At 34.7% G+C, this 16910-nt stretch overlaps 1 protein-coding gene across 1 annotated transcript in view; it reads right to left on the minus strand.

Annotated features, from left to right (window-relative positions):
* Positions 1 to 16113, minus strand: part of LOC145259885 (eukaryotic translation initiation factor 6-like) — a gene marked incomplete at its 5' end in the record, with an annotated part of 43101 nt that extends 26988 nt beyond the window's left edge. Inside the window, 4 exon segments of the mRNA XM_080117766.1 lie at positions 7987 to 8052; positions 8510 to 8620; positions 14923 to 15098; positions 16028 to 16113. Coding sequence (XP_079973892.1) covers positions 7987 to 8052; positions 8510 to 8620; positions 14923 to 15098; positions 16028 to 16113 — 439 coding nt within the window.
* Positions 16114 to 16910: the final 797 nt, after the last annotated feature.

A 16910-nucleotide genomic window follows, 5' to 3' on the forward strand; every position in this document is an offset into this window, starting at 1 on the left:
GACCAAGAAAATAAACCAGATTCGTGTATGTGCGGATTTCTACACGGGTCTGAACGCAGCCCTCAAAGATTACCACTATCCACTCCTCCCACCAGAGGATATATTAAAAAAATTAAACGGTGGTAAACTATTTTCTAAGGTGGATTTGAGCGATGCATATTTGCAGATCCCCATCGAGGTGGAATGTTCAAAACTCCTCTGTATAAATACACACAGGGGACTCTACAAGTTTGAAAGGTTAGCTTTCGGAGTCAAGTTCGCACCTGCAATTTTCCAGCAGGTTATGGACACCATGCTGGGTGGCCTCAATTTCGCTTGCACCTACTTGGATGATATTGTCATAGCCAGTAAATCCACAGATGAGCACCGAAAACACATACATGAAGTTTTTGAAAGAATTCAAAGTTTCAGTTTGAAAGTAAAAGAAGCAAAGTGTGACCTCTTGAAGGAAATACGTTACTTAGGTCACGTTATTGATGAAGATGGTAGACACCCCGATCCTGAGAGGGCGGAAACCATAAAGAATATGCAAGCACTACAAAGCTTTCTGGGCCCGGTTAATTTATACCAAGTCTTCATGAAGACTGCCTGATTTGCGCGCCCCACTAAATGACCTGCTGAAGAAGGCTCACAAGACCCCAACAGATGAAGCACTTCAACAATTTCTACACGTGTATAGGATTACACCCAACCTGAACACACCAACAGCAGTCTCACCTGCAGAAATGATGTTTGTGTGAAAAGTGAGATCCGTTTTTGCTAAGCTTTTAACCAAACAGTCAAGGCGACTTATGTACCCAGTAAATGTTTCATACCAGGTGAAAGAGTGTTTTTCAAAAGTTATAAAAACAACACATCATTCTGGGAGGTGAGTACAATTACTAAGAGAGTCGGTGACATGGTATATATCATCCAATGATCAACATATACCCACAAACGTCACCAGAACCAACTAAGAAGATGTTGATCAGTTGAAACCAGCGACAGTCCACCATTAGGAGATGAGCCGATAGACACTGTCTTCGAAACTTTTGATCTTGAACCTCCTCAACCGACACCTGAACTACGGCGGTCATTCCATAAGAGAAAGGTTACCGAGCCATTGATGGTAAACCCTAAAAGGAAAAGGTACCGACAGCTTTTAGGAACAAAAAACTTGGGAGGGGTGTTGGAGACGTCCCTCCATAGGATTAATGGACTATCTCATGATGTCACTTCCTCTGGTGTAGTCACTTCCAGTATCGAGTACAGGTGCCCGGGAGTTAGAGATTGACACGCGGCCAAGGAGGTCGTGTGCAAACACCCTACAGTCGAGGAATGGTATTGCTCAATCTGTTTTTGCCTGTAATATATGTGAATACATGTTCGTTCCGAAAAGTCCTGTGTTCCTTCGTTTTATTACCATTCACCCCATAACAATCAAAACAATGCAACTATTCATTTTTTTTTTTTTTAGTGTTACCATTTTTTTATACTTTAAATTTAAATTAAAACTTGAAAATGAAAGAAATAAAGAATAAAGAAATAGTAACAGTAAAAAAAATGAAGGGCTGTATCGTTTATTGACAATTGATTCCAAACTTTAGAACTTAAACAAAAAAGCAAACATACTGATGATTTACTTGGAGTAGTTGTTTGATAAGACGTAGGGTAAAAAAAAAAACCCTAATAAAATTGCATGACAACTTCTTGTGATTCTGTGTGGGTGTTTCTCGCAATCATGTGACTTGCATATATTTTTTATTATCGGAATCACATATACATTCTTAAAACAAGTACATTCTAAAAATAATTTTATAGTTCAAGGAGGTATGGTCAAAGTTTACGCCATAAGAAAGAATATGAATTCTGAATTAATAATTACTTTCTTCTTACACCTCAGGAGATAATTACGTGCTCAGTTTTCACCTACTTGCATTCTTATGTGCTGCTCTTAAATTTGTAAATGAGAAACTAAAAAAAAAAAAAAGACTAAAGCAAACAGGTTTTTAATGTTAAAAAAATATTTATGCATGAGAAAATGTATTATGTGAACCAATACACTGCAATTTATCTGCTTAATAAAAACCAAATGAAAAGATATGGAAGAGATTTTGTTGATTATAACTTTCGACTAATCTCCATTTGTTTACAAGAAAAGATTGGAAATGATTTGTAGAAAAAGTATCAACAATGTGTAAGCTTTTCATGGAAAAAGTTTCAATTTCAAACGTAATCAGAAAACTATCATCTAAGATAGCGGGAAGAGAAATAGGATTATGGGAGGAGGAGGTTGGTTGGTTTTGTTTTACGGCATATCAACCTTTTTCAGGTTATTTAATGCCGAATTTAGTTATTTTGAGGAACTATTTTTAATGGAGTATATTTGTTTTTTAAGTCGGATTCTACTTGGGACCCTAACAGGTACTACCACTCCGGGTCAGACTGGACCTTGGAAGCAATGGTAATTAAAGAGTGGCTCCACGCTCCAAGGCCCGCAAGGTGGGGCCTCACCATCAGATATAGTTTTAGGTCATATCCAGGACGGTGTATAAAGGGTTCTTTTTAAATTTTTTTATAAAGGCCAATTTTTAAGATATGAGAGTATGGTGTGGGGATTGTTTTTATCAAATAACTCTTTAGTATCGTTTTCTTTGTAGAATAGATTTCTTACTGTTACAAAATCAGTACATTTAATTAATGTGTTTGATTGTGAGTGGTGTTTGACAAGGTATACAGATAGGTTGGCTTTCTTTTTTTTAGCAGATATGAGTGCGTTAAGTGAGTATGGCTTATTTTTATTCTTGTTAGTTTGACTTCTCTTCTGTTTAGTTTCGTATTTTGTTCTTGTCTTTTTATTTTTGGCATGATTTTGTGAAGTTTGTTGTTAGGGTGTTCATTCCAGTAGGTTTGCCATTTCTCTGATGTATATGCATTGATACGTCTTTTTAGATCTATGTATGGAATTTTGAAATTTGCATCGATTGGGAGATTTAAGGTGTTTTTTGCTGCAGAATCTGCTAATTCATTACGTTTAATACCGGAATGGCTCGGTATCCAGCAGAAAATCATTTTTTTTACTGTTTTTGGAGTAATTTTGCGATTAGGGGGTTGTCCATCTTTTTAGTTTTAATCGCTTTTAGAGTAGATTGGGAGTCTGAAAGGATTATGAATTTGTTTTTTTTTGTTATTCGAGGAAAGTTTGAGAGCTAGGATTAGAGCATGTATTTCAGCACTGAAGATTGAGGTTTCTTTTGGGAGGTTTGATTGTTTTTTGATTGATTTATCGAGTATTGCTGCACTGGCTGTTGCATTATTTTGTTTAGACCCATCTGTATAGATGTGTGTGTGGTCTGGATACTTTTCTTTGATTTTATCGAGATTATCATAAGTTATTGGATGAGTATGTTTCTTTTCATATTTACTTAAACTTAGGTCGATGTTAGGGGATACGATTTTCCAGGGAGGGGTTTTGAGTAGGACAGTTTCGTGAATTTTAGTTATGGGTAGAGTTGCTTCTTTGGAAATCGATTTTATTCTAAGTCCAAAGGTTTGGATTGCATTTTCTTTTTGGTCGAAAAGGTGTTTACGGTTTGGATTTAAAATGCTACTGTGTGCTGGGTTTGTGGGGTTGGCTGTAAGTTTTGTGTAGTATTTTAGACCAAGATTTTGATTTCTGAGCATTGGAGGAGTTTCATGTGCTTCTGCATACAGGCTTTCTACAGGGGAGGTTGGAAATGCTCCTAGTGCTAGTCTTAGTCCGGAATGGCATATTGTATTGAGGGATTTTAGGTATGACTTTCTGGTGGATTGATATATGAAGCTACCATAATCTATTTTTGATCTAATTAATGCTCTATATAGTTTGAGTAGTGTGTTCTTGTCAGCTCCCCAATCTGTATGGGCGATGACTCGTAGGAGTTGTAATGCTTTATTACATTTGGTTTTGATGTAATTGATGTGTGGAATGAAATTTAGTTTTTTGTCAAAAATGATTCCCAGGTTCTTGTGTTCGTTTACGAATGGAATTTTTTCACCTTCAATCTGTAAGGTTGGGTCAGGGTGGAGTTTGCGTTGGTTACAGAAATGGATGCATTTTGTTTTAGTTTTGAAGAATTTGAAACCATTTTTAGTTGCCCATTTATTAATTTTATTTATGTTGTGTTGTAGTTTTCTTTCAATAGTGTGAGTGTATTTAGATCTGTAGCTGACTGAGCAGTCATCTACATATAAGGAACTATGTATATCAGGAGAGAGTTCTTTTATAATGTTATTGATTTTTATGTTAAAGATAGTTATTGATATGCTGCCTTGGGGCACTCCTTGATTTTGTGGGTCTGATAAAGTTGAGTCTATGCGAACTTGGAAAGATCTGTCTGTTAGGAAGTTTTTTATGAATTCAGGTAATCTGTCTCTTAGTCCAATGTTGTGGAGATCTTTTATGATTACGTGTTTCCAGGTAGTTTCATATGCTTTCTCAAGATTGAAAAAACACAGATGTTACATGTTCCTTATTGATAAAAGCTTCTCCAATATAATTTTCGAGGTTAGTGATGTGGTCTATACATCCTCGATTTTTTTGGTATCCACACTGAACTTCAGAAATTATTTTGTTGTCATCTAGATACTATATAAGACGGTAGTTAATCATTCTTTCAAACGTTTTGCATAGGCAGCTTGTGAGAGCTATTGGTCGGTAGTTTTCTGGGTTTGATGTATCTTTTCCCAGTTTGGGTATTGGTATTATTGTTGCATTTTTCCATGAAGTTGGGAAATCTTTTGTTTCCCATATTTTATTATAAATTTTAAGAAGGAGTTTTAATGATTCTGGAGGAATTTCTTTAAGGAAGCTGTAGTGCACTTCATCTGGTCCTACAGCTGAGTTATGGGATTTTTCTATGGCGGTTTCTAGTTCATAGAGTGAGAAGATTTCATTGTAAGGCTCTTGGTTTTTGAAGTTAAAGTTTATTTTGTACTTTTCTTCATGTTTCTTAAGTATTTGGAATTGTTTATTGTAATGTTTTGATGAGTTTCCGACAAAGGTTTTAACTAGTGTGTTAGCAATATCTTTTTTATCAGTTATTTTCTGTTTATTGTATTATAGTTGGCTTTGTTTGTGTTCTACCTGGGTATGTGGTTTTGGATAGAGTTACTGTAATTGATTATAATAGGGAAGTGATCACTTCCACAGGGTTCTTCGTAAGTGCACCATGTATAATCCAAGAAGCTTGATGGATCACACATAGTAAGATCAATAGCATTAGTTGATCCGTTTGTTGGATGTATGTGGGATTTTTTTGATTGAGAAGGCAAAAGTTATTTTTGTTAATTAGTTGTTCAATTTTGTTTCCTTTTGAGTTTGACTTCGCATCCCCATAACGTACTGTGGCAGTTAAAGTCTCCTAGGAGAATGAATGGTGAAGGTAGTTGTTTTATTAAATTTTCTAGTTCATTTTCATTTATTAGTTCATGAGGAGGGAGGTATATTGAGCAGATTGTGATTGTTTTGTGCAATGTGACTTCAGTTGTAACTAGCAGGGGTGCCCAGCGTTGCTCGGGTGTTTGGAGGTGTATGCTGTGCAAAAAAAGCAAAAAAACAAAAAAAATGGTTAATTTTTTAAAACTTTGACCCCTATTATGACCCCTTAAAATTTATTGTTTCGGGCTCAAATCACTTTATTAAGTTAGATCCATGTTCAAGGAACCTAAATTTAAAATTTCAAGTGTCTAGATCCAAAATTGTCGGAGGAGTTTGGTAGAGTTCTTAAAGGTCAAATCGTTGAAATTTGACCCCTTAACAGCCAAATTTCTGGCTGACACCCGTCACATCGATTTTCCCAAATCTCAGTACCCGGTATTTAAAATTTCGAGTCTATAGACTAAAAATTGACAGAGTTATTGTGTAGGGAAATGTACACAGACAGACAGACACGTTCACTTTTATAGATATATAGATTGCTTGGAGATTTGTTTTGACAGAGAAATTGCTTTGAGCTATGTTATTCCTTATAAGAATTGAGGTGCCTCCATTAGCACGAAGGCTTGTGTTATGGAAATAGTTGTATTGTTCATAGTTTGGTGTTTTGAAATGGTTATTGTTTTGTCGGAAGGTTTCTTGTAAGCAAACAATGGCTGGGTTGAAGAGTGAGATAAGTATAAGAAGTTCATTATAATTAGATCTTAATCCACGACAATTCCATTGGATAATTTGTTGTTTTATTTCTATCCATGAGGCTGTTTAGTTTTCCTCTATTTCCATCTCTTTAGAAGTAGAGGGTTTATCTTTTGTCGGAGTGAAGTGTTTTGCTGGGTTTTTTCTTTTTTTTGTTTGGATCTGGACGTCGATCTGGATCTTGCTTGAGATGTTGCTGTTTTGGTTTCTTGTTCATTTTTTCCCTCTTGATTACTTGTGTTTGGTTTCTTTTTTTTTTATCTAGGGTGTTTTCGGTTTCCATTTTTTCTAGAATTTGGAATCTATTTTTAGTGTCTATTGTTTGGTTTTCTTCTTTTCTTGAACGTTCTTTATTTGCTGTTTTATCATTGCTTATGTTTTTATTAATTTCTGGTGGTTGTTTTGTTGGTTTCTGTGATAATTTTTTTTAATGGTTCTATTGTGGATGGAATATTATTTTCCTTGTTTGGATTTATTATTTCTATTTTGTTTCCCAGATTTGAGTATTTTTCTTTTAGGCTATTTTGAAATTCTGGCCATTCTTTAATATTTAATGTAATCAGGTTGTTTATCAGTTCCCTATATTGATCATGTATTTCATTATGTTGGTATGGTTTAGTTGTCTTTTTTGTTGTCTCAGCATATGTGTTGTCTATTTTTCTGGCTTCTGGAAAGGTTGTGTTTTTTTTTTACTTTAATTTCTCTTTCTTTTTTATATGTTTTCTTTTTTATGTTTTGCATATTTTAGAGAAGACCAAGTGATCTTCTTTGCAGTTAGCGCATTTCACCTCATTTATGCATTTTTCTTCGGTGTGGTCAGGGTCTTTGTTGCCGCATTTTCCACATATTTTTATTCCTTTACAGGCTTCTTTATGATGTCCATATTTTTGGCAATGGAAACATCTTAATGGGGCTGGGATATATTGGTCTACTTTTACATTTAAGTAGCCAATTTTTATTTCTTTAGGTATTGTTGGTTTGTTAAACGTTAGTATGTATGTGTTGGTGGTTATTTTATTGTTTCTTTTTATGTTTATGCGGATGTGGTTGATTACTCCTTGTTTTTCTAATTCGGTTTTTATTTCTTCTTCAGTTGCTAGCGATAGTTCATAACTTCGAATTACTCCTTTCAAAGTGATTAGTGTTTTATGGGGAAAGACTTTGTACTTGTACTCATGGAAGTTCTTCATTTTAAGTAGAGATTGAGCATCTCTAAGATTGATTATCTCAACTAGTAGATTTCCATCTTTTTTTTTTTTTATCATTTTTGGTTTAAGAGAGATGGGAGTATCTTTAAGTTTCGTTTTTTGTTGTGGTAGTTGGTACTTTGGGTGTAAGTGCTAGGGCTTGACATGACTGGCCGGATCGGGCCTCTTCGACCGCTCATCTAGCCGAAGTAAGGGCCAAAGTAATGTGTTGCAGTGCCTAGACTTTTATGCACACAGATCTAGGTTAGCTCAATCATCAGGATCACGTCCTAAGGCATTACGGGTAGCAACCCATGGCTAACTGGTTGCCCCATTGAGGGATTTTTACCCTCTGCAGGGGGGCAGTCGACTTATTCTAGTGCCCTACCAACAGGGAAAAAAAGGGGGGGGGGGCGACGGGGTTGGTAAGTAGGGAAGGAAAAGGAAAGAAGAGGGGAAGGGGGGGTGTTTTTGTAGAACATAAATAAGTTTTACAAAAGAGAATAGAAAATAAAAACAGAAAATCGATGTAGGTGCATTTCGTCTCAGGAAGCCAATAGACAGCCTGATCTGGTAGCACCAGGGGAGGAGGAGGATTAATACACTAACAAATATGGTGTAATATTGACGAAATAAGTTGATATTTACCACCAAAGGTACTTGCAACAGGGAAGAAAGTTCGTCTTGATCTTCTATCGATGTCCGTGGATGAACCTGTAAAGAGACAATAAGGATTAATAAAATAACAGAAAAAAAATAAGATGGTGCATCTGAAATTTATAGTGAAGACAATTGAAAATATAGAGAGTACGGCACTCTCAAAAATGCATCTGCGATCTTATGATCGCAAAGGTTGGCTTAATTTATTAAAAATGGCCAAAATTTAATTTTCAAATTTGCATTTTGTTAAGGAATCAATTAGGAATGTTGTCAACTTTATCTAATCAAACGAGAAAAAGTTGCATTTGTAAACAAGCTATTCAAATTTCAATCATATGGAAAAGTTTGATGCAAAGAAAAAAAATTTTTTTTTAAATCAGTTTAATTGATTAACTTGAAATTCATGTCAAGAATTAAAATGATTTTCAGTTTTAGAGTTCAGATAAATGTTGCTTGTATTTATAAAATGATTTATGGAAAAAATGTTAAAAAGAAAAGTTTAAAAACTTACCAATCCACCTTGATTATTAAATGCACAATAACTTCCCACAAGAACATTGTCAGCAATTGTTTGACGAAATACTTCAACTTTTAAGACATCAGCAATAATCTCTTCAGTTTCCTATTGGGGAGAAGAAACAATGAAATGTTAGAAAAGGCTAATGAAAAATATGGCAAAGAGAAAAATACAAAATTCAAATTGATTAAAGAATTTTTATTTTCAAAAGTAACATGATTACTTATCAATTTATCTCTCACATCTGCAGATCAAGTGATGGAACATTTGGCAAAATTAACTTTCCTGAGCGACTTCAAAAATGAGCACGAGTGATTGGATTGCCCAGTGATAATATTAGACTATGATGGATATGAAGACAAGATATTCTAGAATCTCCAGCAGTCATGATGAAAGGAACAATCCTTTCAGTACCCAGAAAACTGATTGGTTATTTTTCTGTTTGTGAAACAGCACGCCAACAAAATTACCATTGGCCGGGATGATGAAATGAATGACACCTCCCCCTTCAGGCATATGCTGATGAAAACGCTGAGCAGGATACATCAGGTGATTGATGTGTGTACAGAAGTGAGTTTACAGTTTGGATGGATGCAAGCTTACTTGCCATTGAAGTCATGCTAGAGACCAACAGACCAGTCATTGAGGATGTAAGCTGGTTGCGCCAAGCAAATAATGCACAACATATTAACCTGGCAGAACTGAATGCAGTTTTAAAAGTAGTTAACCTGGCACTCCAGTGGCAAGCAAAAGTACTACATATTAGGACAGATTCAGCTTGTGTTTGACAGTGGACACCCTGACAGAGAAGTCACAACTACCAAGGCCACCAACAAAATGCTGCTATGAAGACAGCTCAGCTCATGGAATTGGTTAAAAGTATGGGCTTGAACATTAAGCAAATCACACATATCCATCATCAGAGTCGACACCTTGACATAAAACACATACTTTGCCAAACTAAAGGACCCAACTGTGTTAAAAGCTGATGTACAAATAGTGGTTAAAACATATGAGGTGTGCCAGTCGATCAATCCTACGCTTGTACATTGGTGCAAAAAGGGCTTGATGTGGGAGACAATCGAAACAGGTTGGGTGTGGGCATCACTCATTACGGCAGTAACCACAATCTCACACTCACCGATTGCTGTCCATCACGATTTGCGATATAGCAGTTTCTACATTGGCAAGATTCACCAAGCCAGTTGGAATCCATATTTTACAAGCAAGACCCACCACTGAACAATGGCACTGCATTTACCAGCTGACACTTTTGGCAGTTCCTGCAAGACTGAAGTGTGTGGCTTCAATTACGGTGTGCCTATGAACCAAGAGGAAATGCCATATACACCTACAACGTCCACTTAGGTGTTGACTCCGCAGTCAGCCCTGACTCACCAGATGTCCAGGGACAGTAACAAGTGGGAAATGCTGTTTGGTTTAGAATCCACTCACAGCATGTATACAAGTAAATCCAGGATAAGCTGAGTGACTGGAATCAAGTCTACACTCTGTGATAGTTGATGAAATCTCTTGTCATATAAAAAACTTGTCCAGGAGCTCACATACCATTCAATACCATCAATGACTTGTCAGAAGAAAGTGAACAACTGAACAGGTCATGGTCGATATAAAGAGAAGGGCAATGTGGCAAAGGTAATGCAGAAATCATGTCGGTGACGGAATCAAGGCAGGGAAGAGAAAGGTAAAAACTTTCCTTCGTAGATGGCTCATTAATATACACATGGCATTAATTTACATACAAGAACAGTGCCGGCTCTGAAAAGGACCAATTGGAAAGCACAGACAGATTTTTGACAGTCGAGAGAGAGAAAGAGAGAGAGAGAGAGAACAGACGGTGAAAATTACAGTTGAAATCATTCACTAACTATGCAAGGCAAAACGGGAATGAGGAGGGAGAAATTTTTTTTTAAATTACCATCAAGAGGGATAGAAATTAAGGATTTAAGCAACTCTAATGCTTTCTCAGCAATTTTTTGTGTCACAACTACAGCAGTCGTAGAAATTAAATGTAAATTAGTGGACATGAATATGGATTCAGAGTTATTTGATGACGTTGAGGCAATTAGTGGTTCCAGGAAAGACAGAGATGAAGTATTTCCAAGTAGAAAGAGATTTGAAAATAAACTGATTAAAGACAAAATCAAAATCTATGAAGCAAAAAAGAAACAAATTTTGATGCATCTTATTTGCAACTATCATTGCTTAATTATGTTACAGATTTATAAGAGGACAGGTAGGGGGAGCCCAGCCTTGCCAGTTGTAAAATACACTTAATATATTTTAATTCATGCAGATCTTGTATTTAATATTACAGAGCCAATGTTTTATTGAATATAACTGATTTCAAAAGTTAACAAAAAGACTTGGGTGCCATCAGCTGGAGTTGAAACCAAAACATTTAGCACTCCAGCTGCATTCCCTACCATTTGAGCTAGCCAAGTAGATAAGATTTAAAATTAAACCAATTCTAGCAATATTAAATTTGCGTATGCATAATAAAAATGACGGCAAGTTGAAATGAACACTTCACATTTCAACTTGCTGACATGTACATATGTACACTTTCATCTTTCCAAAGATTTCACTCATAAACCACATTTGTTATTTCCTGTTAATTTCAGTGTTATGTGATCAGTAGTTTAAGAGTTTATTGATTCAACACAAACACGCATACTTCTACCATTTTATTTATAAAGAAATCTAGGGGAAAAAAAAAACTATTTTGTTAGCATGAATTAACATACAAAAAGATGAAAGGTTGAAAAATATTAAGTAAACAGCCATCATCATTCAGTTTTACATGCTGACAGGTGTTGGATGGCTTTTAGAAAGTAACTTCTAAACTAATTTATCTCTGGTCAGGTCTTTATCTTTTTTACGTTTATCCTTATTACTTTCTCTTATGACTTTCATAAATTCAATCTGTAGTGCTCACAGTCCAAGCAGGTCAACCGTCTCCAAATTAAACTTTGAACAGTTTTGTTCAATCAATGTTTTTCTTGGATGATCAACCTTCCTGTGATTCAAGCTAGCCATGCTTCTGCAATGATTCATCCAAGAGAATAAGCGCTTCACATGAACCAATGTCCTTAAAAAATTCACAATTTTAATACTGAATAACCAAGCAGAAAAATATTCCTGATTATGTTATTTTCTCTTTCATAGCAATATTATTCATTAAAGGCAATTTATCAATAGTTTTTTTTTTTTTTTTTTTTTTTTTTTTTTTTTTTTTTTTTTTTTTTTTAACGACATATCAACCCTTTGTGGGTTATTTAATGCCGAATCCAGTTATTTTGGGAATAGTATTCGATGTTGTATCCAGTTATTTTATATGAGATTTTTATTCTTCAAACTCCTTTTATTTTCAATCGTTAGTTCGTAGCTTTTGGTTTGGTTGTTTTATAGTTTATTTTGTCATTTTTGTTCTCTGCTTTGCAGAATATGATTGGGTTTTGCAATGGGAGGGGGAAAGAGTCACAGTATTATTAAGTCCTGCATTATGAATGTAGTTATATTGTTGATAGTGTTTTATATTCAAACTGTCCTCATTCTTAAGGAAAGTTTCTTGGAGCAAATAACCAAAGGATTAAATTTGGTTTGCAACAATAAAATTTCATTGTAATTTGCCTTCAATCCATGGCAATTCCATTGGATTATCTTGTAATTCGTGAGGATTTTTTTTTTGTTTGAGGAGTAACTTCAGTTTCCATGTCTTCTAATTCCGTAAATCTATTTGTAGTAGTAGTAGTAGTAGTGGCTTCTGTTTATGGTAATTTCTTTATATTATTGTTTTTTTGGTAGATGCATTTTTTGTTTGTTTTTCAAGTATTTTTTTTCACCACGGGGAGGACGTATTGGTGACCTGTGTGGTCTTTCTTTTAACTGATTTTGTTTTTCCTTAGTTTCGTCTTTTTCAGCATCTGCACGACGTACTGGTGATTTTTGTAGTCTTTCTTTTGATCGACTTTGTTTTCTTGAATGTTCTGATTTTGGTTGAGAATTTGTTTTATTGGTAACATTAGTTGATTATTTAATGGGATGATTAATTTTTGATGATATGTTTGGTTTGATTTCATTTATAAATTTGGGCTAGTCGTTTGGTCCATTTGTAACAATTTGTTTATTAGTATTTCGTATTTGGAGTCTTGGTGAGTCTTGGTTAGTGATGTTGGATGATATACAACTTGAGAATACGTCTTCTCCTTCATTTATCCATCAACTATTTTCCTGGCTTTGAGGAAGATGTTTTTGGTATGTTTTATTGACACTACTTCCTTTTCTTTCTTCCAGATTCTGCATGCTCTAGCATAAGCAGGATGGTAATTTGCACATTTGCAATCAATATTGCAGTCATTGACAGTGTGGTCTGGATCTCTCTAGCCACATCTGCCGTACACCGCTCATCCCCTACATGCGTCCTCATGGTGTCCAAACTTCTGGCATTTAAAGCACCGAAGTAGGTTTGGTATAAAGGGTTCAACGTTGAAAGCGTTGAACCCAATTTTGATTTCTTTTGGGATAGTGGGTCTATCGAACTGCATAATGTAAGTGTTCGTAAGTATAGGCTGATTTTCTTTTTTTTATTGTAATTCTTTTAACGTATATTACTCCTTGGTTTTTAAGTTCTTTTGTTATCTCTTCAGTAGTGCACATTGAGAGGTCTTTTAATTTTACTACACCTTTGGATGTATTCAGATTCTTGTGTGGATAAGTTTTGATATTTATGCTGTGGAAAGTTTTCATTCCTAGGAGAAAAGTGACATGTCTTTCTTTCCACTTCCACTAGTAGGGTTTTATTTTTTAAAGATTTTACATTTTGGGGGGTAATATATGCCGATATAATTTTATGTATAATAAACAGTGATAAGTCAGTTGTTTTGGTTTCTTCAGTGGATTCTAATACAATAAATTTTGAGGATGTTTGATGTAGTTCATTATCTGAACTATCCGAGTCGACGTGTTGGTGCTTGGAGTTTTTATGATTGGCCATATATTTAAAATTCATTGTTTACGCTCCTCACCCACCTCGGAGTCCAATATTGGGGCATGTTAAGGGGGAAACCCATTCGCTTTGTCATACCAGGGCTATATAAACAGTATACATATTCCAAATGGGAGCTATGAGCACCCATAATCCTTTAGTTACACAATCCAAGTCATTTGTGGTAACTTCCGGCACTATACAGCCATGTCATGACTTTAATCATTTGGCACATTTGACCCTAGCCACTGCCTTCTAACACATAGAAAAGAGGGGAAAATATGTATATAGTTTATAGTGGTATAGGGTAGAACTGTATTTGTTACGGTTTAGAGGAAATTGATAGAAAAGTAGAAGATGTGTTAGGGCTTGACGTAACTAGCCGATTGATCGGACCAGGCCCCTCCGACCGCCTGTCTAGACTTGTACGAGGCCAAAGTGGAGTGTTGCAACTGATATCTTTAACTTCCCTAGATATCAGTTGCTCAGCCATCAAGATCCTTTTCCGAGTTATTACAGGTTGCCACCCACGGCCAACAAGTGGCCCCTTTAAGAGGCTTTTACTCTCTGCAGGGGGACAGTCGGAGTATTCTAATGCCCCACCGACGGGGTTGGGAAGTAGGGAAAAAAAAAAAAAAAAAAGGGGAAGAGAAAGAGGAAGGGAGCTGTTTTTGTTTTTACAAAAGAGAATAGAAAACAAAAACAGAAGTTTAATGTAGGTGCATTTCATCTCAGGAAGCCACTAGACAGCCTGATCTGTTACCCGAGGCAATATTATCAATGTTATTCATTAGAGGCAAAATAAAAACATACAATCACTCGATGCTCTACACTTGACAGTATGGGATGACTTTAAACTGCATTAGAAATTGTACGACCAGAGTCGTTTGCCAATAAAAACAAATTGGAAACCAAAGTCAATTCCCATTGCATTGCTTGTCCAAGTAAGAGGTCAATTCTTTTTCTTAACTACAGTAAGAATAAAAATATCTTTCTTTTGGAAATGTGATCATGAAAAGGCTGAAAGTTTAACTCATAACATTTTAGGGCAAAATCTGGCTTTCATGCAAAAGAAACAAAGAATAGAATTTATATGTCGTCTTTGTGGAAAATTTACATAAGTTTGAAAAAGCTTTATGCTCAATAAAACAAACAAGAACCGCTGATATTCTTAACAAATTTTATGCCTCCCACACCTAGACAAAGAATCAAGTTCATTTTCAACTTAAAGCAAATAAAGCCCATTTTCACAAACTGATTATATTTGTTCAGTCTTTGCTTAAAATCTTATGAGAAGGATTCAGTAGAGATTTTGTTTTAAATGACATTTTTATAAATTTACTATACATAAAAATCCTAGAAAAAAATGTTTTGTCTTTAAAAGAAATGATCTACTCACTCTGTCGAGGTCTGGGTGAACAATGGCAACATAGTCATTGCAAGCCACCACGTTACCAAGGGCTGATAGTTTCTCTTCTACTCTTTGGACGTTCACAGAATCTGGCAAACTGTTACGAATATGCTGAAGTTCTTGATCGGTCGTAGCATTTGGAACTAAAATACCATTTTTATTAGCTGAAATATTTAAGAATTTTATTTAACACCATTGTAGTTAGCTTTTTCTTATTTAAACAGTTTAATTTAAAAAAAAAAAAAGAGACAACTTGTGTAAATTGATCATTTTATTTCAATTCTTTTGATATGGCTTAAAGAAAAATTATTTGCACACCTAATAAAATTATTTTTGTCAAGGTTTTTATCTTAAAAACACCAGAATTGGCATGAGGATTCACAAAAACTGCAGCTTGGTATGTTTAAAAATAATGTCTCATAAAATAATTATATTTTAAGTTTTTTTGACAAAAAATACATTTCATTAAAACAATATATTCTATTTTAATTACCATCATGGTTTACACTAAAAATGATGACAAGTTTTGTCAAGAAACATTGAATAAAAATGGTTCCATGAAATCCATTGTTTTGAAAGAGTGCCATCTTTTAGGATTACCCAAAAATTAATGAACATTTTACTAAGATCATTTTATAAAAGGTGAAAAGACGGCAGAAACTTTATTTTTTTTGTTAGAAACACTTTTTAGTTTTCAAACTGAAAATATCAATTTTCTTTGGTTTAGGAAAGCAAAACAAAAACAATTTAAAGGCTTTAAAATACTTTCAAATAATCCTGTCACAAATAAAAAAAAAACATAGCATAGCAACAATTTTAAAAATTTTAATTGATAAAAAAAAAAAAAATAGATATATCGCTTTTAAATAAACACGAATCATAAAAATGTTCATTGTTAAAACAAAATTTGTTTTTAAATAAACACAAATAAATAAACATAAAATGTTCATCGTCAAAAAAAAAAAAAAATTGTTAAATAATGCTATGACATGTTTAATAATGAAAGGTTTCTTTCCATCACCTTCATCAGAAGCAAAGGGGATTGAGAATATGAAGCAGAGAAGAAAAATAGAAAAACATGGTTTCAACTCACCAACGCACATGCGGCCAATGATACGACATCCAGCAAGGGACGCATGAATCACAGGAATAGTGTCTGTTAGTTCACCTTCGAAAACACTAAATACAAATGGGTAGGAAAAAAAAAAATACAGAATTGAATAAAAAAAGGCAGTAAATGCGAGGATCAAATTAAACAAATCAGCCACACTTAGTCCTATTTGGAAACCGATCATTTTGCCAGGTTGCCATACACACCATGGCTTATGACATTAGGAGGCGCAACTCGCACATTTAGAAATCCACAATATACAGTTTGAATAAGAATTCACTGTGCGAAGTTTACATGAATCATTTATGACACCATGATTCATAGTATAGCAACTGTAGAATTCTGGATAATTTAGGTTAAATTATCAAATCATGGAACTTTGTAAAAAAAAAAAAAAAATTTTTCTTTATGAATTTTTAAAGGTCACGTCTGAGTTTCATAACTTGTAAGTGCAGAAACTTTCTGTACGACAAACCATCGATTTGCTAAGCATTCAAAGTTTGTTTCTGGTTTGGGGTATTTGATTCAGCGTCTCAAGATTTTTGATTTGGTTTCAAATGTTCATCTCCTTGGATCTACAAACTAGAAAATCTCAGCTCAATTTATTTCTCTAAACAAATAGAGCGGCAACTATGAAAAAATGCTGAACTTCTTTACTTCTCATACAAAAGTTGCACGAGTCAACTACTCAGTCAAGAGAACAACTTCATGAAAAGAACATTTTTCAACACGCTCAACCACTTAGTCAACCTGAGAATAGTCCAGTTTTTCACAGAAAACTCAGCTGTACAAAACAGGTGACAAGTTTATAATCCACACAAAGTTATGAGAATTTTAAGTGCCAAAATTTAGGCTTTTCCATGGA

Source organism: Euprymna scolopes, chromosome 35, assembly GCF_053919585.1.
Source record: "Euprymna scolopes isolate OS-2025 chromosome 35, ASM5391958v1, whole genome shotgun sequence".
Classification (NCBI taxonomy): domain Eukaryota; kingdom Metazoa; phylum Mollusca; class Cephalopoda; order Sepiida; family Sepiolidae; genus Euprymna; species Euprymna scolopes.